At 31.2% G+C, this 25,425-nt stretch overlaps 1 protein-coding gene and 1 long non-coding RNA gene across 10 annotated transcripts in view; both read left to right on the top strand.

The window, feature by feature from the left end:
• LOC121127119 (dorsal-ventral patterning protein Sog) overlaps positions 1-25,425 on the top strand; it is a 148,965-nt gene that overhangs the window by 81,930 nt on the left and 41,610 nt on the right. For all 9 annotated transcript variants that reach the window (XR_011782288.1, XM_071891836.1, XM_071891837.1 and 6 more), the window contains 4 exons: positions 362-570; positions 624-946; positions 14,011-14,356; positions 14,416-14,673. Coding sequence is in view for 8 of the 9 variants with exons in the window: in XM_071891836.1 (XP_071747937.1) it covers positions 362-570; positions 624-946; positions 14,011-14,356; positions 14,416-14,673 (1,136 nt within the window). In the remaining variant the exon portion in view is untranslated. The remainder of the gene's footprint in view (positions 1-361; positions 571-623; positions 947-14,010; positions 14,357-14,415; positions 14,674-25,425) is intronic.
• Positions 14,680-23,750, top strand: LOC139906647 (uncharacterized). Its single transcript, XR_011782293.1, has 2 exons — positions 14,680-15,323; positions 15,452-23,750. It is a non-coding gene; the product is annotated as an uncharacterized lncRNA (long non-coding RNA).

Below are 25,425 nucleotides of genomic sequence, written 5' to 3'. Positions count from 1 at the left end.
AAATCAGTTTTTATTCATTATTTCGAAGAAAAGCTTTGAAAAGGGTTTGAATTTTTAAAATAGTTACTTTAATTATTTTATACAAATGTAGTGTACATTTTGTGAATGTAGCTTTATTGATGATTGAGAAAAATAACCTTTTATGAACCGTCTAAGTTTCAGCTTCCCCTTTTTCCCTATAAAAAAGGGAACCCAATAGAGATTTTAAAGCTATGTTTAAATCTTTTCCCATCAGTTATTCTCTGGCTTGATTAAAATAACCAAATCAAACGTTGTGAAACGTACAAGCTACAACCAAATCCCATTTGAGAACTACAAATATAGATAGATATGTGAATTTAAATATTTATATAAATTTTAGGTGGAGTAGGTACCGGCACGGCTATTATTTCTATTACCCCCCAAGTTACTGGTACAGGACGAGTGCATACTATGCTTCTTATAAGTGGATTATTCGTTAGAAGCCAAATTGGAAAGAATAATTTGCCATTACAAATAGCATTTCAAAATTCTAAAGATCTTAATGCCGAAGTTTTTACACATTATATAGACGTAAAGCTAACTGCAAATGTAAGAAAATACTATATATTATTTTTTCAGAAATAATTATCTTTAACTTACAGGATATTATCACAATCGACTTTAAAACTACATTTGACTCCTCAATGTGTGAAGCCTTAGGTCGTGGTAGCATGTTATTATCTATTAAATCTAAATCCAATCCAGCGAAAGTTATTTCAAATTATTTGGTCCCTAGGTTATCATGTGATTATTTTGATACCTCGTTAACACCGGTTGATAATAAAGATGAATATACTTTCGATCATTATAATTACAAAGAGGAAAAACAAATACCAAAAAATTCTTTCTCGCTACCTAACATAACTGGAAGAGGAGTAGTTTGGATGTATATCACACATGATGGAAAAATAACATACAAAATAAAGTAAGTTAATCATAGGGTAATTCCATAAAAAATTAGAAAAATAGATGAAGAATTTTGGTCCTTATATCGTAGGTTTAAAATAAGTTAGAGATTATGTCAGATAGAAATATTATTTGATTAATACTAAATTTTAAATTTTTCAGTGGGATTAATATGATCCATAGCATGACATAGCAAGTTTGTCCCCAGTTCAGGTTCAGCGGTTCTATCGGTCCCTGTCTCAGTTCTTTCAACTCAACGGTTTCGGTCTGGGTTCAGTTTTATTGCCTCAATTTGGCAACAAGAACTTAAAACATGGGTCTTTGCTAGAAAATTAGAACCCAGGAAATGATATTAGATACAAACAGGGCCAAAGCTACCTCATAAGCAGAGTCCGTAGTGTTTCAAGTTCAAGTAGTGACCCCGAAAGCTAAGGTTGCTTTAAATAATTGTTTTCAAAGTGGGGCTAATGAGAAGAGGTGGGGGAGGGACAGGAAGATGGAAATTTGAGGATTGCTTTCAGTCTACAGATACACAGTACACATGTTTTGTATAAAGGGGGTCTCAACTAAAAACGTATTGGTGTAGAGGGCCTTGGCATGGTAAGGGTTGGGGAACTCTGGCTTAAGGAATATTATAGTTGTAATATTATAGGCCCCATGAGCTTAGTAGGGTACCTGGATTCATAATCTGCACCATTTTTACCCTTTTTTATTTACAACGTCTGGTGCCTAAAACAACTTATCTAGATCCATAAGAATCCCGTAACTATTTGGAGCTCTGATAAAACTGAATCATTCTGGTGACGTAAAAAAAACATTGTAAAATACTTCAGTTGTACACAAAATATTAAAAAAATCGGAAAATTGACTTATTGATTAAATCTAATTAACTTTTTATTAAATATATTGCATTATATTTATATACTCTATATAGGAAAAAAAGCAAAAGAAGAACAATAAGCAATATATTGCAGTGTCGGTTCTAGTGGTTCAAGAACTGGAACCGCTAGACCGATAAGGGAACAACCTTGGTTATGAGTAGAAAGGTGAGTTTTGTAAGAGTGCAAGGAGAAGGGAAGAGCGAGACATATGGTAATATTGAATGAAGACCCTTGTGAATATCAACTCTTTGTAAATAGGATTTTTGGGGAAACGAATTACTGCTATAAAGAGGAGAATCTTTTATATTTAAAATAGTATTATTACCGGGAAAATATTACAACTATATTTCAATTCATATATATTTATTTTATTATGTATTTTTAAAACAATTTACAGTAAAGATAGGTGGGAATCCTTATTTCAGGGAAGAATTTAACAGCACGGCGATCTATAAATAATAATAAAAAAGGAAATATATCACACTCAACAACCTCGTTTCCTTTGTTAATCGCAAAACTTCGTTTTTTCTTTACGTTGATCCCTTCTTTACTTATGAGTAGTGATGAATATCAGACCAAAAAAGCTGGCCTATTTTTTTGGTGTTGACATAATGAAGAGTGAATTTTTTTCCCCTAAGATGCTGTTATTATTATTTATTTTCTGAATGGACTTAATATTCTACTACTTAAAAGTTATCATTGATATATACCAAACCTGCATTTGATGATTTGTGCGTAGCATAGCCCTATAAGAAAATTTAAGACACTACGTAAACTGCTTCACATCAGCTGAAATAAATTTGTGGCCTTATCCAAATATTATTAACTTCGAAGACAAAGTAATTTTCCCAATAAATCCACCTAGAATACCGAAATTTGGCTAGAAATGCCCTCTTGTAGTGCTGTTAAATGCTCGAGCAAGCCTGGAAACAAAGATTCTAGGTTTTTTCCTTTGCAAAAGATAAGAGTATCCAAAAAAAAATTTAAAAAATGGATACTACGAATAAAGATGGCCAATTGGAAGCGTTCCTCTCATTCACGGTTGTGCTTGAAGCACATCGAGATAAACTAATTCCAAAAATTGGACCACACCAAGCGAATAATACAGCTATGTTTTGGGGGCAATTCCAAACCTATTCAGTCACATGAAACCTATTGTGTGAAGGGAAGCACATAATTCTAGAAAATCAGATGAGGGAGGAGAAGATGAATTAACTTAAGAAAATTGTATTCATAATACTTTTTCGGTTATTAGAGATAAGCAACGTAAAATTAGGTTCTCATGATTATTTATATAGTACTGCTCCTCATTTTGAAGATTTTGGAACAGATAATAACCAAGGGTTTCTTCTCCCTCAAGAAAATTTATTAATAATTGAGGAGGAACATTTTGATCTTGAACAACAGCAAAGTAGGATTTCTTATTGCTTAAAAAAATGTAAATATGGTTATTTTTCTGTACTTAGAGCCAAATAATGTGTGGAAATATTGCCAAGATCATCTATATTGTGCTGCTTATCCCTAATAGAGCTTTCCATTGGAGGATATAATGGAAATGCCCTTCCATACAAAATCTGATGAAAGTTTTTCTAGCATATCCTCAGTAATATATTCATATTAAAAAATATCAAGGTAGGACTATGAATTTCTGTACTATATTATGTTAATTGTAACGATTATTTTATTACATATATTAATATAGAGCTTTTACAAGAATTAAAAAGTGTAGAAGCCACTTTAAATTCAACTAGAACTTCGAAGGGGAAAAAATTGTTGAGCTGAAGAAAAAAAAATCATCAAAAAGATACTAGGGTCCGTAAGTACGAAGATAAATATTTCTATCTAAAAAAATTCCGTTATAAATATTTTCAAATCAGACCAGAGAAATCTATTGAGTCAGACATCATAAGTGAAGTCATGGTCAGATAAGACAATTAGGAAATCTTTCCAATTGAGGTTAGCCTTTGGACAAGTAACAATTGAAGGTTAATTAGTCATGGTTACCCACTTTGACACAATCGGACTCTTCAGCAAAACCTAAAGCGCATTAATTTTGAACAAGGAATTATTCATACTGAAATACCCCTGCTCCAACTGAAGACCCAAAATATGGAATATAGGAACAAGTGTTAGGGTATTGTGATGCAAAAAATTTCAATTAAATCAAATCTCTAATATGATGTAGGTGACCAAGTAGTTGGATGTTATGATACACTTAAGCTGTCAAATTATGAGTTGCCACACGTGCTCTTGTCTTTGCCTCAGTTGGAGTAAAAACTCGTTTGAACTTGGTCGTTGCCTACTATTTTTTTTTTTTTTTTTTTTCTTACAAGTTTCAATAAAAAAAGATGTCGCCCTGGCTTTAAAGAAAAATGCAATTGCTGCTCATAGGTTCGGGTTCGTAGTCACCTACATGACATCATATGTAAGCCCTTGTAATCAAGGAAATTATAAGGAGTTATGAGTTTGAAACAGTAGGAACTAATCATGAATTATATTCCTAATTTTGTCTTTTCATTGAAGGATCTTTTCATTTTTGGAGTTGTTCCTCATCTCCTAATAAACTTGCATGGCCATCTTACTAAGGGCCAAGATTTCACACTTGCAGCAAACATAGTCTCTACGTATAAACTCCCCTAATCGTCGATATCGTTACAGCCTTTCAAAGATTTAATATTATTCCAAAGAGATCGGAATCTCAAACTCCAGCCTCGTCTTTTTCCTAAAAGTATTAATCTTGGAAATTTTGAAAAGATGAAAGTTTGTTTTGCTTCAGACCTTCTCAGTCATACAACTGGAAGTACAATAAGATTTTTGTTGGATAAATTTGATTATCCCGAATCTTATTTAACGGTTGCATGGTTCTATGAGCAAGTTGGTCAAGACCAACATAGAAAAATTTGATTCCCTAGTTGTTGTTTTTGTAAGAATTTTGGAAATTAGTGAGTTCTATATGAATTAGAAACAAAAATGTATGTACTTAGAAGCTAGTAAAAAATGACACGAGATTTAATAACATGTCCTAGGTTGAGGTGTCCAAATTTTTATTATCTAAAGCAGGTTTTTCTTTAGTATTTGAAGCGAGATTTTTTCAATACTTTGTTGAGAATATATTTCCCTAGTAAAATATAAAAATCCAGTAACTTCGCCTATGGGGCTTAAAATGCCTTGAAAATTGTTACCTTATCACAATTTCTACATAAAAAACACGGGGCAAGATATGAGAAAGATAATTCTCCCTTTTTAGTAACACTATAGGAATCCAAAATAATCGAAAATTTTCACAATGAAGCAAAGATTGAGGATCTTAAATTTATTTTTATTAACTTTCCTGACTTAACTGAAATTAATTCGTTCACTTACTAGACCGGCTATTGTTTACGTAAAACATTTCAGAGTCATTCTCATGGCAAATAAATACAAGTCATTCTTAATTGATGAATAAAAATGGACAAATAATGTCACCAGCTTGATATTCTTACGAAATTATACGTCTTCAAGTTGATTAGTTCACTTTTAGATCAATGATCAAAGATTATTATTTTAGTATCATCTTTTTCCTTATAAAATCGATTTGCTTAGTATGATAAGTTCATAAAAATAAAGTTGCTTTGGGATTCTTTGGGAGCTAAAATAATATTCAATTCATTTTACAGGGCGCGTGGACAAAATCTGCCGCTTAAAAAAACAAAAAACTACAAGCTTCTTTTATAATATCTCTTGATAAAATAAAACCGAATATCTTTATTAGGATATAGAGCAGCTATCTATTCAATGTAGTCGCCGTCTGCGGCCAAAACCCGCTCAATGCAGCTACGAAACCGAGAACAGGCATTTTGGATCTGCGCTGCTTCATCTCACTGAATTTATCCGTGATGCAGGTGATGAGAGACTGCTTGGTATTATGTAAGGAGCGGTTGGTCATATTCTCCACGTAGGACAAAACAAAGTGTCCTACGGGTTCAAATCCGGTGATGAGGGAGGCCAAGAGCAGAAGGGTACGATCTCAAAAGAAGAAAAAAAATCAGAGAAGAACAAGAGCATGTTCGGCGACTTTGGGGTATTCAAGATGTTCAGCAGCCTGAAGCTTTTGAGCAGCTGTAATCCTTGAGTCTTTTCAGTCAGAAGTTGGGCTGTCTGATGCCTATAGGACTTGCACCTTAAGTCCTCCTTCACAAAAGCCCTCACGGTCCACTCGGCCACGCCCAGGTATCTCGCTATGTCTCTCATGGAACGCTGGGGCCCTCGTCAAAGATGTCCCTGACCTTGTTGATGAAGGTTACGTCCCGGACAACCCTGGTGCTCTTCTCCTCCTTCTTCCTCCCGTCAACAACGTCCATCTGGTCCAATGACTCCTCCAGCTGCTTCCTGAGACTTCTGACCATTATAACTGGCATTGCAGAAGGCCAGCGATGTCAGCATTGCTTAACTTCATGTGATCACTAAGCATAATCTGAATAGCAGCGCACCTACGATCTCTCTCATTGAACATAATGACTTTTCTTGGGCACTTAATATGATGCTATCGCTGCAAGTGGTAAACAATAACTGAAACCTATGACCACCAAAAACAAATGGATTAGACATCAGCTTATGGAGTAATATCGTCTGTAAAATGCGGCATATTTTGTCCACGCACCCTGTATAATTTGTGGGCTAGGTTGTGATTCCTCAAAATATTAATAGTATAGATGAAAGTCTTTATTAGATATATGATTCAAATTGAATCTATTTTAAGTACAATTTGCGGTGCCTCCGAATGTAATAATTCCTAAAATAAATTATTATTATAAATATAAGATAATTACATTTAAAAAATTATAGGCTCACTTTTGAGAAAAATACTCCCAGCTTTTTTTTTGTTGTTGATGGTGCAAATATGTTATATGGTTTGTCAACGAATGTTTTTTGTATGAATAGAAGAAGAAAAAGACGAAAAACTAAGCAATTATTTTGAATGTTTCGTATATATAAAGCAAATCTTTTACTTTTTTTGCATTCTCATTTTTTAATTACAAGGTATACTTCATTTTCTATAACTAACAGTGAAAATTAATAAAAATTGAGGACTAGAATATAAATATAATTCCATTTACTCCTCTAACAGAAGATTTTTTTTCTTGGCCACAAGGCGTTTCTATTTCAATAAATAGTTAATAATTTAACATAAATATGATAACAAAAATAAAAAAACTCAAACATCTAACTAAATCACTAAAAGATGTAAAAGTGTTTTTGAGAAATGTTCAAGTAAAGAGATTGTTTATTGAGAAAAGGTAATAGATAAAAAATTAAATTATCTTTTTTAAAACTTGGATATGAAGTATCACTATCGATAAAAGACCGGATGTATCCGTAGTTGAAGAGCTTTTCTTCGCGTATAAAGCTTGTTGGGCCTGGGAGATGACAGTGTTAATAATATTTTCTTCTTTTCTATTGTAAATTGCTATGTAATAGTCTTGTTTTGGGCGATAAAAAGTTGAAATTTTCGTTTAAAAGGCTCCCAATCTCTATATACAATGGCTTAAAGGTTGCACATGCGAATAGAAAATGGTAGCTTGTTTCATCCTTCATCTGCCAAAAATAACATTCACGTTGATAGCCAGTGAAATACTTTGCTCTCACTTCGAGAGTACCGGAGAGTATCCGATGTTTTATCTATTTCTCCGCTGAACATAGTAAATAATTGTCAATAACACCAATGCACTTCCTCATAGGGTAGTACATTTATTTTTCTTGCTAAATAATTGCTAACAGGCTCCCACTTCAAAAGTTAAATTTAACTTTTGAAGAGTAGATGGGGTTAGAAAAGATAATTAAGGTGTAATGGTACTACCGGTCTCGGAACTGTTACAAAGTTCCCAAAAGCTGATTTGTACCTTCCCAACTCCATTTTATTTATTAGCTTGTGCGAACAAACTGTTTCCGCTGCGTAGTCAACTCCCTAGTTGGACCCCCTATCTCGAAAATGGAGCCCCTGGTGGGGAATTCCCATCTATGAGATCTCTCGAAAGAGTAAACGATATCCAAAACACCCGTGTTACCCGTAATAAATGTATTACCTTTGAGACTATATTTGTGTTCCAATCTCGAGCTCTGTCACAGGTATTGAGTTTGAAAGATGAGACAGGGTGGCGGTAGTCTCGGTAAATAAACTGCCATAAAGGAAACATTTTTTTGTAGATTCTAAAAATGTTTTGTAAAGTAAAAGGGATGTTGTCCATTAATTTGTCCTTCATAAAACCATAATGTGTCGGATGTGTTATTGACTTTAAAACTTTGCTGAGTCAGTTTGGTAAAACTTATGAAAAAAATTGGTATATAGAGTTTTGCATTGCCAGAAGTACCGTACCGTAAATTCTTTAAGTATCTTGGATCCATATTTTGCTTCAGAATAAGAATAAGGCGCCCATTCAATGAAAATTCCGGAAATTAGGCCAGGGAGATAACTCTTTCATAAAATTGGAATAAAATAGGAGCTAAAAGATTTGCGTACTTTTATAAGAAAGTAAGGTGAAACTAGAGGACCTGGGGATTTATTGGCTTGAGCATTTTTGATTATAGCTGTGTTTATCTTATCTTCTATAATATGTTGTTCACACGAGATGTTTTCTTTTTCTGATAGTCCTAGAATACTCTCTGATGTGCATCTCCATTCTTCTCAGAAGTAATTTTTACTTTTGCAGCATCTTGCACACGTTTTTGCGTCAGTGCAGTCAAAACAGCTATAAAAATGAGAGTATTATTTCTCCATTGCTTTGCAAATATTTTTTTGGTTATCAGAAATTTCGCCGCTTGGAGTGAAAAGTGAATGATTTTTTCTGTTGTTCTTTTTTTTCCACTTCTACAAATTGAAGTGGAACATTGGATAATTCTTTAATGGAATCAATCTTCAGTTTAGTCCTATAAAGAAAATCTGCATTCCTAAACAATCAGTCAAACAGTTGGTCAGTCTTCTACCTTTTTCCATTGGACTTGATTCATTCGTTGAGATGTTCTCAAGCTTAGCCAGATCCTATAAGATTTTTTCAGCCTTCATATCTCACTTTATTTGTAATAAACTTTTTATTTTTAAAAAGATTATTTCGACTAAGGGAATATTTGTACATTTGGAGTTAGGGAGTATCTTGTTCTTTCAATAATATCAATTATTTTGTCGTATATCTCGAGGACATTTGAAAGTGTTGAGTTAATTTTCTAAATATCTTTAATCCTCAGTTCCTTTGCACATGGGTTCATTTTAATTTGGATGGTCTTATGATCAGATTTACATTATAAGAGACTATTGATTCCTCCAAAAATCTTTTGATATAAAATAAGTCAATGAGCGAAGATATTTGTCTTAAATTTTTGTCCTTTGTAAAAAGAAAGTATGTGTGTAATTGTTCTTCAAGCTCCCGACATCGTAAAAGCATTAAGAAGACAACATTGACTTCAATATTTTAGTAGTAAGTGGATGATAATTTACAGAGGAGGTCTTCTTATTTGCAACTTAATATTAAAATCATCTCCAATGATAGTAGATCTCTTTGAAATGATTGACATTAGTTTGACCCTATAAAAATGGGGAACGTCTTTATAAGGACCGTATAATCCTATTATATCAGAATCAGTGTTATAATATCTGCAACTCGCTTTGAGGATATTTCCATCCTGACATCGAAAAATAACCTTTGGATTCAGGCTAGATTTAATAAGTAAAGAAACGCCTCGCTTTGGGTATAAATTAGACTAATTATATGACGTATATGATTCGTAACACTTGAGAATCGAGAAATGACCATCAAGTAAACATCTTTTGTCACTTAACATTACTATGTCAGGAAAGGCTAGGCTCCTTAAAAGTCTAAAAAGATCATACTTTCGGTTTATCATTGGTTAAGAATTGCCATTTAATGAAATAGACAAAGTCAGTGCTATTTTTTATAGTTTTTTTGGGTGTGGGTTTCCATTTGATACTGAAAAAACATTTGTTAACGGCCTCTTTGGATTTGATCTGGATATTGCTCTTGAAGGGAGGATATTATCGGTAGATATTGATAATGAGGTACTTCGGGATATTATTTTTATGTTAAGAGAGATTTTATTTAGTTCAACATACCCAGTTTGTTCTACAGTGTTCGATTAAATCTGTTTTCGATTATGGTCTTTTATTATATTTGTTGAAACTAAAGATTCGGGTTATTTTATAGATATGGGAGGTATATTTTCTTCTTCAAGAAAGCTTTCTTGCTCCACAACTTTCAAACTTACAACATTATTCATGTGTCTGTTGAGATTGGGGTTCCAGTAATATTTTAACCGTTCTGAGTATGCTCCTTGTGGGACTCCTCAGGGGTTTTACCACTTTTAGAGGTATTAAATTAAGTTCATAACAAAAAGTTTATAAAGTAACAGAAATTTAAAAATAAAAAAAATGTGGAATCTAATTTAAAATTGGAAGTCCATAAGAATAAATATTGAATGGAAAAAGTAATTCCATATAGGCATAAAATAATGATTTAATTAATATTTTTGGTCATTTATAATTGCAAGCAAACATTTTTTGTAAATGTTAGTTTTAATATTTATTGACTATACCTATGTGTAAGAAAAAAAGTAGTGTATTCTTTTGTCGTACTCGTAATATTATGTAATTTTAATTAAAACGAACGTATTATATTGTGGTATTTTAATAAATAATTTTATCATTTAATGATGATTTCATTAGGTTTTATCTACTTTCAATATAATGAATTTAAGTTGTTTAAGGGCCCAATTGTAGTGATTATAAGGCGGACACAAGGTGGCGTGCAACTCTTATCATATTTATCTGGATTGTAGGTGATCTAACTAAATGCCATAACAGCTAAGCTACTCTCCTCTAGAAACATTTTTCAAATTGTGAGGTGTAGCGAACAAGCTACATCATCAAATATTGTCTTCCTCCCTTTGTTTATCTTTATGAAATGAACCCTTTTATTATTAAGACAGGAGGATTTTAAAGTAATATATATACATAAAGAATTACTATAAAAGGAATTATATAAATCAATTTAAAGAACAGAAATAAATACAAGATCAAACTTATTACATTCAGCATATACTGTTTTATTTTACTCGTCCTCACACGTACTAGAAGGGTTACTATGTTGAGTTTCGGTTTCTTTTTTAAATGCCCACAATTCTCCCAATAAGCATAATTGCTTATAAAATTCATTTTTCTGCCCAACATTAATCTCAAAGCCTCTTATGAAAATACTTTATTCTGAAGTTATTTAATAAAATGTAACAAAAGTTGACTTATAGAGTATTATAAAAAAAGAATCTTGCACACAATGTCACATATTTACATGAAAATCAAATTACTGTTTTATATATATCTAATTAGCTTAAGCTTAAAATTCATTGCATAATTTGTCCCACGGTAAAATTTATGAACATCTGAAACTCAGCCCGAGTTTTTGCTTAACATTAACCTCTGTGCAAGTTCCAATTTTACTAAGATTTTATACCGAAATTATTCTATATAATCAAACAAATTTTGACCTCAATCAATCTAACTATACAATAGTTACGATATTTAAATTTTAAACATATTGAATTCAAAACGTGAATTTCATTCCCATCTTCTATACCATTTTAAAATATGCTAATAGTAACAGTTTCAATGAGTGTAAAAATTATTTTTTGATACTATTAGAAAGAACAGATATAAATATAACATACTTGAAAAATTTGGTTGGTAATTTTTTAAAAAGAAAATTTATTAGTATTATAATTTAACCAAGATTATATTATTAATGATTGCAAAATTCTTAACTCTCTGGAATCTATTTTTATTGTATTCAACAACCTCATACAATCATTATAATCATCAGTGATGACATCACAATAGTTAAGGATATGAATATTGGCTAAATTTATGTTAGCGTAAGAACCTTATCTGAGAGAATGTCATAAAAAATAATTTTGAGAGACACCATATCTGTGACAGAGATCAATACAGACTATTCTGGTCCTTGCTCGTCGACACGTTAGAATTTTCAAAATAAAGACTTAAAATTGATAAGGGTATTCAATATGCTGTAACCAACTTATACTTTTTTTAAATTTACGCTCACCACAATTTTGTCAATATTCATATATCGACTAATAGTATAGATAAATAAATTTTACTCTAGTGGAGACTGTTTCAATTCGCGTTAAAAAAAAGATTTCTTGTCCTGTGGATAAAAAAAGCCCTGAAATTTTAAAATTTACATAATAAGAAATATATCTAACATTAGTTTTAATTTCATTCAAATCTGTGACATCGAGTGCTCTTATTGGTTCAAATATTTATAAAATCATCTTATGTGAACTTAAGTACTAGTTACATATTTCAGATATTTTGTGGTAGTCACTTATGGAGTCGAAACTTGAAGTCTCCTGTAGCGTAAATACTTTTTATACAGATAGGAAGAATAGTTAAGAATTGATAAAATTACTTCGGGAATTTTTGTCTTAAGAAATATATTAAGATAATAATTTTACCAAGTTTTTTAACAGTGTAATAATTATTCATTTTCTGAAGTTTTGTGGCAATATTTAACAGCTTCGTACAATATAAATAATACGGACTTATAGTATGCAAGTAAAAAAAAAAGTAACTGAAAATTTAAGTGGTAACCCGGACAATTTGAAGAATGTTTGTGAGAAGAACAGATTAGATCTCATGAAGTTCCATTAGCTAATCTGCATGTAGCTATGAGAGGGCGAGGAAGGAAATCAACAAAATTCTACTCCTTATTTTGCAAAAACATAGACAGGAATTACTTCAGAGTCTTGAATTCTACTCCGAGTATAAAAAGGACTAAAGTGTATGGCTCGCCAACAAATGCTCATTTTTACTCTAACTGAATGAAGGATAGTACCTCTTCTTAGAGGGTCAACTACAAAAAGTCTATCAGTGGTTTATGTCATAGTTTTTACAACTCTAATTATAGTTGTAAATTCTAAAGACTTCAGTAAATTTTAAAGAAACTTAAAAATTACATGATAATCCTGGCAATTTGTACAATCTTGCGGAGGAAAACAGATTAACTGATATGACGTTTTATCGAATGAGCTGCAAGTAGCTATGAGAGGAAGGAAATAAATTCAGATATGCCTCTGTATCTAACAAGAACAAAGACAGGAATTATATCTGTCTATCTTCAATTTTACTATTAATCCAACTTATAGCTAGGGTTGTAAACCAAGGCAGTTTGTAGTGTGCAAGTTTTGTTATTGTTCACAACTGGAATATTATCTTTTATTTTCTAAGCTGTTAACATTATTATTTACTTTTTGAGAAGAGAAGATCAAAGTGATTGTTTTTGCTTATGAATGATGAAGAGAAACACTAATGATTTGTTAATCTGAGGGCAATACCTTTTTTCTTCCTTTCTTAGAACTAAAGGCTCGATGTATGAATTTACATACACTCATCGTAGTGTCAACGACCACTCCCTAATTTTATCAAACATTTTTTATAATATTCCTTTACTTGGTCACATAGAGTTGCACTGATTAAGTGTAATTAAGGATTATAGTACTACAATTACTTCATCTCACCTAGGAATTGTCTTTGAAGTCTACATTCATATTGTATATTTTCTTCTCTAGAAGTGACTGAGTATAGAACCTATACACATTGAGTTCAAGAAAATTATTTCTTTTGAGAGCCTTGTCCATTAAGCTACGTCACTTTATCTAAACAGTTTTTACCCTGAGAGACATTTGTCATTAGTATTTAAAAAAAGGATCTTTGATAAGGACGATAATCACGTTTTAACTTGATATATGCTGCCTGGACAATGTATTAAAGATTTTAAACGAAAACTACAGTATATTTATATTCATATATGTCAACTTTTATTAGGTTGTATGTAACTTTTTTAAATCGGAACTTCTTTGTTTTTTAATGTTGGCCAAAAGATCAGAGCTTTATTTCAAATTCTTATAACTCATGTTTAAGAATGAGAATATTGCCTAAGTTGCGGTGAGCGTAAAAATCACACCTAATAAAATGTCATAACAATAATGTGATAACTTTGGTAGATGACATATCTAGTGACAGATATAGCTATAAACTATACCGATTTTTTACTAATGATACAGAATAATTTTCAAAATAGGGAGATGAATTTTTATGGAATTACTTATTATTATTTATTATTATCTTAATATTTTAATTTAGAATAAACCGTCTGGTCGGACAAGTGAAATCGATACAAATAGATAATGGTCGTAAATCTCGTAGATTACTTAAAATAGTTGCTGACTTATTGCCGAATTATAAAGATGGCTGGGCTAATGGAACGTTATCTCTTCCGGCAGAAGATATTGTACATTTATACCAAGAAGATCTTTATGTCAATGTTGGTACTACCAATAACAAATATGATTTAAGAGGAAGACTTTTTCGCCATTTAAAAACAGATGCACAAGAAGATGGAATACCGATTTTACTTATGGGAAACAGTACAATCATCACTGGAGTTGGATGGATACATGTTGACTCAACGTGTACATTTAACTATGAGGTAAACCCCCCTTTAACTTTAAATGTAAGAAATATGGTAACTTAAACTTATCCCATAAGGTTCGGCTCAGTGGTCAAGAAATATCAAAAAAAAAAAAATTTCATTTGTATTTGGTTGATTTTCCTCTAGAAAATATGAAATCTTTGTCGTTATTCCCCGAAAAAAGATTGAAACTTGAAATTTTTTACGGAGCTGAAGCCATTGGTCATACATCAGGATTACATCAACTTACTATGGCAAGGTTAAACTCAGGTGATGCCGCGTTAGTCGTCCTAAATGATAATTCTTCTGTTGAAATAACAGGAAATATTTTACATGTAAGTAGCTTTATTGTTATTTTGATATTACTACTATAAGGAAAATATATCCTCATTTAGAAATACATGATTGTGAAATAATTAAGTATAGAAATTAATTCTATAGTATTACAGTAACTAGATATGTTTTCGATTTGGTAGCAGCTTACGACTCGTATTAAGTTAGAAGTGTTTTGACTTCATTTTTAGAGATTAGGACAACGTTCTTTATAATAAATCTCATTAAGATAATACATATGAATTAAATTAAATATATTATCTTTGTTAACGAGTTAATAAAATTAAAGCATGTAATTTGCAAGACGTCAGAATACTGCTTATCTTTTCTTTGCTTACTAACATTAACAGTACAGGGGATTTATGTGTTCCTTGAGATGAGTATTTTAAGGGTCGCCATGTAATTAAAAAAATATCAAAATAAGAAGATTTGAAATTTATTTTCCAAAAAAAAAAAAAAAAAAAAAATCAAACTAAATTAAAAAAAAAAAAAAATAGAGATTAGGGAAAAAAAAAAAAATAATCCATTAAAAAAATCTAATTATATCACGTAGGGATGTAAAATCGATTTCTGAAAAGGAAGCCATAATCTAAGGGAGTGCTTAATCAAAAAAAGATATGAAATTTATCTTCTAAAAAGATGAAAGATTATGGTAAGAAAGAGCTTTAAAAAAAATATTTGTTAAGTCTTTTGCAGAGGGGTAGTAAAGTTTACTCATGACTTTCCTTCTCCGCCATTACTCGCAAACATGAAGTAATAATTAATAAAAATATCTTACAGGTTACCAATATACACTTTCGTTTTTCAATTTATACTCTCAAGGATTTCGACAAATTTTCACATCTTTAATTTTGTGCTAAGAGCGAATAGCTTTTTGTCCACTTTAAAAATAGAAAGGAAAATTTTGGAAGAAGAAAACAAACATATGAAATCAATAATATAGTGCATACTGTAATTTTTTTTGTTGCCAACTAAAAAATTATTATTTACATTAATATATTTAAACTCCAGAATGATCATCGTGCGCTCCACTCCGTGTTCTGATTTTTTTCATTCGATAGTTGTTTTTTTTTATAGTTGCTAGTAGTCTTAAAGAAATCTGAAGACAATTTACTTTTTCGTCGAGTCCTTTTACATTTTCGAGCATCTCTAATTTTGTAATGCTAGTTTCTTCCATGCCCAAAGATTCCATCTACTACACTTTTTATTTGCATCCTCCAAGCATACCAATTCGTTCTAAAATTTATCGTTTGGGTCTTTTCATCCCGTTGAATCTTCATATTTCTTTTAACTAATCGAAATATTGTTTTGTCTCGTTAGCAATAGTGTTTAATTATATCATAATTTTCTGTTGAATATAGGCTCTTACATTCCTAATTGTGTAGTTTATAGTGACATGTATTAGTTTCTCAACTTCATCGACGATGTCCAGATATAAATTTGTGACTGATCCGAATTATTGTCAGGTATGTTGATATTTGACCATCTGGTTCGAAGTATGGTAGGGATTTCAATGGCTCTAAGTTTTTTTAAAGTTTTGTAGTTAGGGCGTAAGCTGATAATAAAAGAATATTTAGATCTTGTCTCAATTTTAACTTTTAACTCTTCCACTATAGAAGAAGGAATGAATTATAATTTTGATGGACTCATTTGTACATCACTTTTTTATCAACATTTTCATGTTGAAGTGGAATTTTGTCTTTACCATCTGCTTTGCTATTTAAAATGAGTTTAATTTGTTCATTGGGTATGTGTGTTTTAGGTAGGCATTTTTTCCTGGCTAGGCATTATGATAAGCTGTAATATAGTTATTATAGTTACTTCTACTTTCTCGAGTTATTGGCTTTTAAGCTTTATCAACGTTGTCGTCGTACACAGTATCTTTGCTTTTCTTATCACGTTGTATGGCATATTCATTTAATTAGTTTCACTAGATATATCTAAACTCTGATATTGGGAGCTGGCTGAACAATGCAACATCCCTAGAACACTTTCCGTACAGACTGAAGTAGGATACCTAATCTGTCAAATTATTGCGAGGGCACTAAAAGTTAAAGTTACTTTTATATGTACCCGTATTGATTTTTTGTTTTATATGAAGTCTAGGAATAAATGTTTTGAATAATGAAGGTCTGTAGAAATATGTAGCAAATTTTCGATTCTCAGTAGTTTCATGAACCCATAAATAAATCATACAACCAATTAATAGCTTTTTGTCTTTCACATTCCTGTTGTATGCATCTTTGTTCTTTAGATGACTTCCCAGATGTTGTCCCCTATATGTCAGATATTGATTTGACAAGCTTAAAAGTCGTTCTTAGAGTACCTTTAGCGTTTGAATACAAGTAAAGTGGGTACAACAGTGTGTGCCCCTGATTGTAAAAAGAATGGAGAATATCGAAGTCGTAGGATTACCATAAATCGTGCATGAGCGAGAGCTCCTGGTAAGCATAAATGTAATTGGCTACCAGGTAATCCTTATTGTATAAGTAAATCATGTATTGATCGTTTAAAATCCTGATGTAGTCGTTCTAAGGATTCGTGTGAGGTTTTTTACTTTGAGTTTCCCTCTTAATTACTCCCAGTTCCTCTCATAGTTGTTAAATTATCCTTAATAAGACTTGAATTCTTGGGTCCATGCCTAATTTCATACCAGTACTATAATGTGGAAATAATTATTTGATTAAGATGTTATTTACTTTCCATAATGTGATGTGACGTAAACGATAAGCTTTACATTATTTTATCTTAAAAAAATGTTGTTAATTCCACTTATTGGCAAAACTAAGATTGCAATTACTTTATCTTGTAGAGAAATAAAAAAAGTTCATTTTTATAAGAGATCTACAAGATATTATAAAAGGGTATTACAAATTTCTTACAATGAGATGTATAAACCATAGTTCTGTTCGTGTTGAACATTTTTGACTTTTATGTATTCGCCTTGAACGTTTGAGCCTTATAACGCCTTTTACAGGTCAACGCTTTTGCCTTAAGACATTCTTGCCTTGAGAAATTTTCGTCTTGTGACACTTGAACTTTGAAACGTTTTAGCCTTGTACTGTTTTTCCTGCAACGTTTTTGCCTTGAAACTTTTTTGCCTTGGATAATAATAAAAGGAATGATATTTCTTCTTAGTTATATAGGGTTGTATTCACAATTCTTCAAACCTTAATTATAATACGTAGGTTTCAATGCACCGGGAAGATTTACAGAATGCTAATGCAAAAAATGATTAGCATTCATATGGCAGTCCATTTCTTCATCAAAATGCCATGAAGAGATATTAAATTCTCTATTTACATCAAGAGTTACTAGAGTTATAGATCGAGATGAGGACCTCTTACATGAAAGTCTACATGTATTTGTGAATATGATATATTTATTTAAAATGTATTAATATACTTCACTAACTTATCAGTTATCATAATATTAGATTTGGCTGTGCTCACTTCGACCCTTCATCTGACCTTCACTTCCTGGACCTCCGAAGTAAATTATCGGACAATCTTGTGTATTTATATCTTATGCGTGTTTTTTGATTATAAGTGGCAATTAACCATCTTCCTATTACTGGGATGATTTTGGATCCTAACGAATGGAAGAAAATTATAATATTCGAAATATAGCATTCTTTTAGTGGTTGATAAGTAGATGCAAGAGCCCATTGAGCTTTAGAGTTGTCAAGCTTTGATAATTTCATAAGATTAGGAGGTCTTCACAGTTTTTAGGTTTAAAGTTGGAAAATAATTTACTTAAATAAAAATAACTATAATTATTATTTTAGTCTATTTAAAACTCATAAAAACTCAGAGAGTCCATGCCTAGGATAGTACATGGAATATTGGCGACCATGAAATTCTAAGGAACTTCAGCAAATCGTGCAATTAGTCGATTAATCTTCCTTTATAAACTTGTGTCGGACAATATTATCTCACATTAAAGTTTATTTCTTCAAGAGATACAGAAGAATAAAATCATCAATTCCCATTTTGAAGAAATACAAATTGTTGCTTAGTGAACATTTTTGGATACTAACGATCACATACACTTTACTGACCTAATGAGTAAATGTAATGAGTATATGGAGAAGTGTGATTCAGAATACTTTATTGGTTCCAGTTTATTTATATTCAACTCTCAATACATAGGAGAAAGATAGTATGTAAACAGTTCTCAATTTTATGGGAGTTTCGACCAAAGGCCATATTGTATTTCAAGATGATTTGTCTAAAGAATCATTTGATACACATATGAAATTTTATTTGAATTGGTATGATCACATGAAATCTCCAAGAACATATACCCTGTGTCAATGAAATCCTTCTGTTAGTTAGAGAATAGCTATAACGAGGACTTTTACAATTCTATCTGAATTAATTGAAAAGTTAAGTAGGAATATTTAGGAGATATCTAAAATTTATTATTTCCTTAATTTAAGCTATTAGCTCATTATATCGAAAATTCGTGAATATTTTGTAATCCTATAGTTTAAAACGTAGCAATCGTTATTTTTATTTCTTTTTTTGAGCCTATGTCTGAGCCCCAAATAAATATATTTATTGCTATGAGCTATTAAAAAAAAGATTGTCGTTACTATATAAATTTTAAGGAAGTGAATTTTACAATACAACGGTAATAAATTCACCTAACAACCCTATATACCTAAGAAAAAAAATTCCCTCTATTATTATCAAAGAAAAAAAAGTATTACAAGATACAATAGTTCAAGATGAAAGCGTTATGGGGCGAAAATGTCTCAAGGCGAGAACGTCTCAAACGAAAAGTATTACAAGACGAAAACGTACAAAGCGAATTCGTAAAAGGAAAAATATTCAGGGCCAATCTTCCTAGAACCAGTTTTGTTACACCATCTACGTTCTTCTATTAGCGTCCCATTATTTTGAGTTTATAGTTGCCTGCTCAAAATACCACTGTCGTTACGGACGTCAAGATTCGATTTATCAATGTTTTTAACAAAGTCTCTTCATCCATAGCGTCTAAATCTTTATTTTCTGTGTCCCCCATTCCTCAGGAACGTATTGAATCCAGTGTGCACGATATGTAAATGGGTTGTTGTTCTAGTGCTTGTTCATAAGATCAAATAAGGAACATGTTAGTGTCGTTGTTGGAACTTTATTCTCTCTCTTCTTGTCTTCCGACACATCAACTTCTGATGTGCTATCTGGTGGGGTTGTTTTCACAAGGAAAGGGGGGGGGATTGCCCCCCTAGTGAGTTTTGTAGAGCTTTTCTTCGTTCTCGTCGTGGCTCAGTGTAGTTGTGGCTGATGTTTCCGAGCATGTTATAGTTGTATATTCGTTGACGTAGAATCTCGTTTTTTAGTTTCCTTGTGCCGTAGATTGATTATCGTTCTACACTCTTCTGCTGAATTATTAGCCTTCCTATTTATTTGACAGATACTTCCTTTATTAGTCTGGTGTCGGGAGTAAGATGTCTGTCGTGATAGTTGCCTTGAAGGATCTGATCGTGATTGTATTTCATTAATTTACATTAGTTCATTGCGACCTTCTCTTCAGTGATGCAATGCTAAAAGCTCTTGTTGATTTTTGAGACGTATGCCCTCGATTATCTCACGACTATGAGCTCCCATTCTTTTCTAATAGTTAAGTTTATCTTTCACTATGCTCCCCTTCATAAGAAAACGAGATTACATACTTGACTGGCTGTCATTAGCGTTGGCAATTTCCTTACTTCCATTCTTGTGAAGTATACGGTTCTGCATACCACTAAGTAAGGAATTTATCAGAGGGGTACACTTTTGTAGGATTGCTCCCATGTATTGTGCTGGGCATATAGAAGGCGTTGAGACTTGCATTATCTTTCTGTCGGATAGTCTCCAATTCTAACAGAGCCCGGTCCATTTCCGTAATCTGATTGAATAATTCTACTATAGTACTAATGGTACGTTTAGGATTAAGTTTGCACATTGCCTACCTTTTTTGTCCAATATCTCTTATTATTGTCCATAGAACTAATGACAGAAAAAACTTGCTGGTTAAATGCTACTTGTTTTAGTTTAAGTAGACATTCTGTTGTGCTTCTCCAGCTGCTTTGGTTGATGTGAGATGATGTAAGTATTGATTAAGCTATGTCTAGAGATTTTTATAATTTCTTTCCAGGGAATTGCATTTAAATTAGACCCTCTAAGCTCCATTAATAAAGCTCTTTTATCAAGGTATGATAGAAATCTCTACGTCATAGTTTAATTAATACGTTAAAAGTATTTTTTCTTGCATAAACAGTATTAATTATAAATAATAATTATTAATTAATCCACGGAATAACATTTCGGAAAAAATTAAAACTATTATTTAAATATACTACTATTACATTTCTAAAGAATAGCAGAATCATTTTATAGTGTGTGGGGTATGATATGGACTATGTGGAGTGCATTTTTGAATTTACGTTGCAGTTGTAATAGATACATACAATTACCATAAACAAATTTTTAATACTTTAGGAGGGTTCAAAGGAATCTTACTAACTTAATGAATAATTGTTTTATTTAAGAGTAATAAATACAAAATTGATTTTTACTAAGTCGATGGACAAACTTTGTTTTACCTTGGTGTGTCAGCACTTACGAATTATAAACAAACTTGTAAGATTTTGTAGTTTATTTACATTTATTGTGAAGAGTTATTGCTTTCGAAAATTATGTAATAATTGTATAAAATATTATATATAAATACTTGTGAATTATTATTATGTTACAATAACAGCATTTTTTGAATAACACCGAGTCATTAGGTACTTGAAAGATAAATTTTATTGTTCCCCTTATAAACAAGCATTTAAAGAAATTCATTTCCTACTATTCCAAAGCTGAAAACAAGAACCAAGAACTTACCTAAATCTGTACTGTATCTGTACAATTTTTGTTGGGATAAATAAGATTTCAGTATGTAAATATATTAGCTATTATTGTCTGTTTTTCTGTTACTGCCACATCATTTTATAAAATTGTCAATGGAACGAGTTCTTCTGTCAAATGCCAAAAGTGTTTCTTCAAGGCTTTGAGAGTGTACAAAAGGTACCCCAAAAAATTTGAAATATTTATCTTCTGAAATAAGTACTAGGAATCTAATATATCAATTGTTTTTTTATTTCGATGAAGGTATCGTTTTTCTATCCGAGTGGACAATAAAAATTAAGAAATATTCAAATTGTCAATTGATTTCCGTTTAAGTTAAATGTTTTTTTAGCCAGCAACCTGATCGTAGAGCTATTGGAACATGAAATCTTGTTTTATCTACAATTTTTATTGTTAGTGAAACAGTTTGTGCTGGAGAGAGATTAAAACTCTCACAATGCTGCTAAAGTTCATGATGTTTCAGAATATCATGAGGCACAAATGATGATGTCCCAGTCTTGAAAAGTATTTATCCCTTTTGAATCATATTATATTTTCATTATTTTAGCTAGGTTATGAATCATCTTAGGTTTTTTTCCTGGGATCATCTACACAGAAATACTTAATTATTGACTTATATTTTTATATTCTTAAAAAAATTTAGAAATAATCATCTTTCTCCCTCTCATTTGTTGGACATCTTATTCTCTAGTATAAGCTTATTTATCTCACAGAATTGATATTAAAACTGTATTATTTTCTGTTGAAATACGTCATCTGGCCATAAAATGTATGTCTTATCCAAAAACATTGGATAATTTCCTTCATCCTTTGCTTGAAAAATATATTCATGCAGGCATTTTTCTGAATCGAATACCTTTTTCAATTTTCCTTACAAGTTATTTAAATTTGCACAATGATTCTTCTATTCGGTTTTTATTCTAGCAGCACATAGAGGAATCTCACAATGACCATAATTATCCTTGATTTAGTCATAACTTATTTTTGTAACTGGTACTGTTATGTATCTTTTTTATCTGCATTAACATATTTCGGGACCCTTAGCATCTTTCTAAAAGTAAGCTATTTTGAAATAAATAAATGCAAATCATCTGTAGACACATCTGGTACTATTGCATGTAAAAACTTATCATTTATAAGCTCTACTTTCAATCAAATCTTTGAATTTATATATATTCATTTAATTATAACTCTGGACCAACTAAATAACTCTTCTCACTAATTTGCATTGATCTTATAAGTTAAGATATGTGTCATTTTCTCAAATTTTCTCACAATTTTTTATTCAAATTTTAAAGAACTAAGAGCAGCACTTTATCATTGATTAAATTTAGCATTACATGAATGTAATTCTTTGAAAATTCTTGGCGTTGAAAAAATTATCTTTACTTGAAAAGTTCATCGCTGTAATGGATCATCTTGTCATAAGAATAGCCTTTGAAAAGGGGATTATAAGCTAAGATCGTTTGACAAAGTTGATTACCCTATAATAAAATACTTTGAAAACGGCTATGGGTAGCTAAAGGTACATATATTTTATGACTTTTTTCAAACAAAGATGGTTGAAAAAATTAAGACAATAAGAATTTCTTTTAAATTCCTTGTTCGATTACTTAAAGTAATCTAGGCTTTCATTGAAAAATATGCTTTTAACTTTTCTTTTAGGTTGGAAAGTACTACTCGTTGGCATTTTATAAAATTTCCTCAAAATCTTCCTTATTGTTTTTGTGTAAAAAAGAGTCATATTGATTATACAAAGTGATGACACTTGCCTTATCGTAAACATTAAAATATACTCTAGATATTTTAATTGAAAATGTTTCATACCTGGCAGTTTAGGAAATGAAAATACCCGTATTTTTTTAGTATTTATTGGCATGTCCATTTACAATTTAATTCCCAAATAAGGTTTACCATAAACAATAGCATTATATAATGTTTTATATTTTTAAGGAGATTTCCTATTTTATAAGGTACACCAAGTAAAATAAATGACATTGGTATTTCAAAAATTATCTTATCAATTCCCTGAACATTGAGCTCGATATATCTTCTCAATAGTTTTAAGAGGTGTCAGGAAAAAATGGAAGGGAAATAATGGCAGCGGAAAAAATGGCAAGATTCTTTTAAACTGATATAATATCTATTACCAATATAATATATAATAAAAGAAAAGAAAAGTAAAGGAAACAAACACAATATTGGTTCCAATGGAAGGAGTGCTAATCACTTAATTATCCGTTATTAATTACAATATCTTTAACCATGATGGACTACTCATATTGGACAGGATTTTCCACCCAAGGAAGGAATCGACTCTTTTCTTTTGAAATTAAGTTAAAATATGCAATCGTATACATCAATATATTAGATATATTTTTCCGGCCAAATAGTCCTTTGCTTAAATGCCAGTTTTTAAAGTTGTACTTCGGTAAAAATGTCAGTTTTGTAAATTTTTCTTCGGTAAATTATTTTTTGCAAATTTTTCTTGGGTAAATTGTCTTTCGGCAAAAATATTTTTGCCCAATAGTCCATTCACGGATCTCAATATGTTAAACCAAGATAATTATGAATGTTTTATCATATTAAATTTTATAGTAAATTTATGTTCTATCGTATTAATTTTTGACCAGATTAATGTTCTATCGTATTAAAATTTTATGCAGCTGAATGTTTAATCTGATAAAAATTTTATTGCAGTTTTTATACAGTTCATTAAGGAAAGTACTCCTAATGATAATTTGAAATGGTCCAGTAAAGTTACATCCATTATTTATGTTTACGATAGATTCAATAATTATTCCCCTTCATATTTCTGGTAGGTTCAAAGTCTTTAGAAGAGTCCTATATTTCTCATCTGCAGCCTCCAAGTCTTCCAAATAGAAATTTCCATTTCCTCAGTATTACCTTTATTTCAACTGACATTAATAAAAATAAATATCATAATGAGGGCTCTGGTAAGATAATTCTGCCATAATATACCTATAATTAATTATCAACATTCCCATGGAAACAAGATAGTCTCTTCCAATTCATCTTTACTCAGAGACCCTCTTCGGGTCTAATAAGTCATAAACTTTACTAATTCTTCTCAGGTATCTTCCGTAAATCAAAATCCCGTCTACGTTTGTTGGAATCTGAGCCATTTGTCTATCTGGCTATATAATCAGCTATTGGCACCCATGATTATATTCACGTGCATTTTCCCTCCAAAAGCTGAGAGTTTTTTTATATTGTTCATTCGAAATATACTAGTCAAACCATATAGAAGTGTGTTATCATTATTTTATGTTTTATTATAGAGTAAGTTATACAGTCCCCTTATTTAAACAATCGTCGATTCTTGAGAAAGGCTCAAACACTCACATGGTCCTTCGAGCCAACTTAGAAACTAAGTTGGATCGCGGTTTCTCGATAAAATTAAGGATTAATAAGATATTTTAAGATTTATGTTATCCAAAAGAGTACTCCTGGTCCTTTGAAGCCTAAAAACGCTTAAAGGAAATCCAAATAATCATCGACATATTGAATAACAATATACGATATAGTATTCCGTTAAATTAAAATAAAAACGGAATACTGACCTCAATTAAGTGATCAGAAACGAAATCTTATCAAAATATCCGAGTGTTAAAGCTTAATAAGCTGATACGTCTCGATAAATAACTTATTAATCTAGTCTAAAGCACCTAAAGAAGTGATATTCTCGTTCATGTGGGGAAACCAAGTAACAGTAACTTGGAAAAGAGAGTACAAATATTTAAAGTTAAGATATTGATCATTTTCTTATAGAAAAAAGTCTCAAAAATGGAAAATATAAGAAAATCCACCCCTATAGAGGAATCTTCGGAGAAC

The sequence above is a fragment of the Lepeophtheirus salmonis genome, chromosome 12, assembly GCF_016086655.4.
Source record: "Lepeophtheirus salmonis chromosome 12, UVic_Lsal_1.4, whole genome shotgun sequence".
NCBI lineage: Eukaryota > Metazoa > Arthropoda > Copepoda > Siphonostomatoida > Caligidae > Lepeophtheirus > Lepeophtheirus salmonis.
Note: the sequence above shows the minus strand (reverse complement) of the source record. Positions and strands in the feature narration are given on the sequence as shown.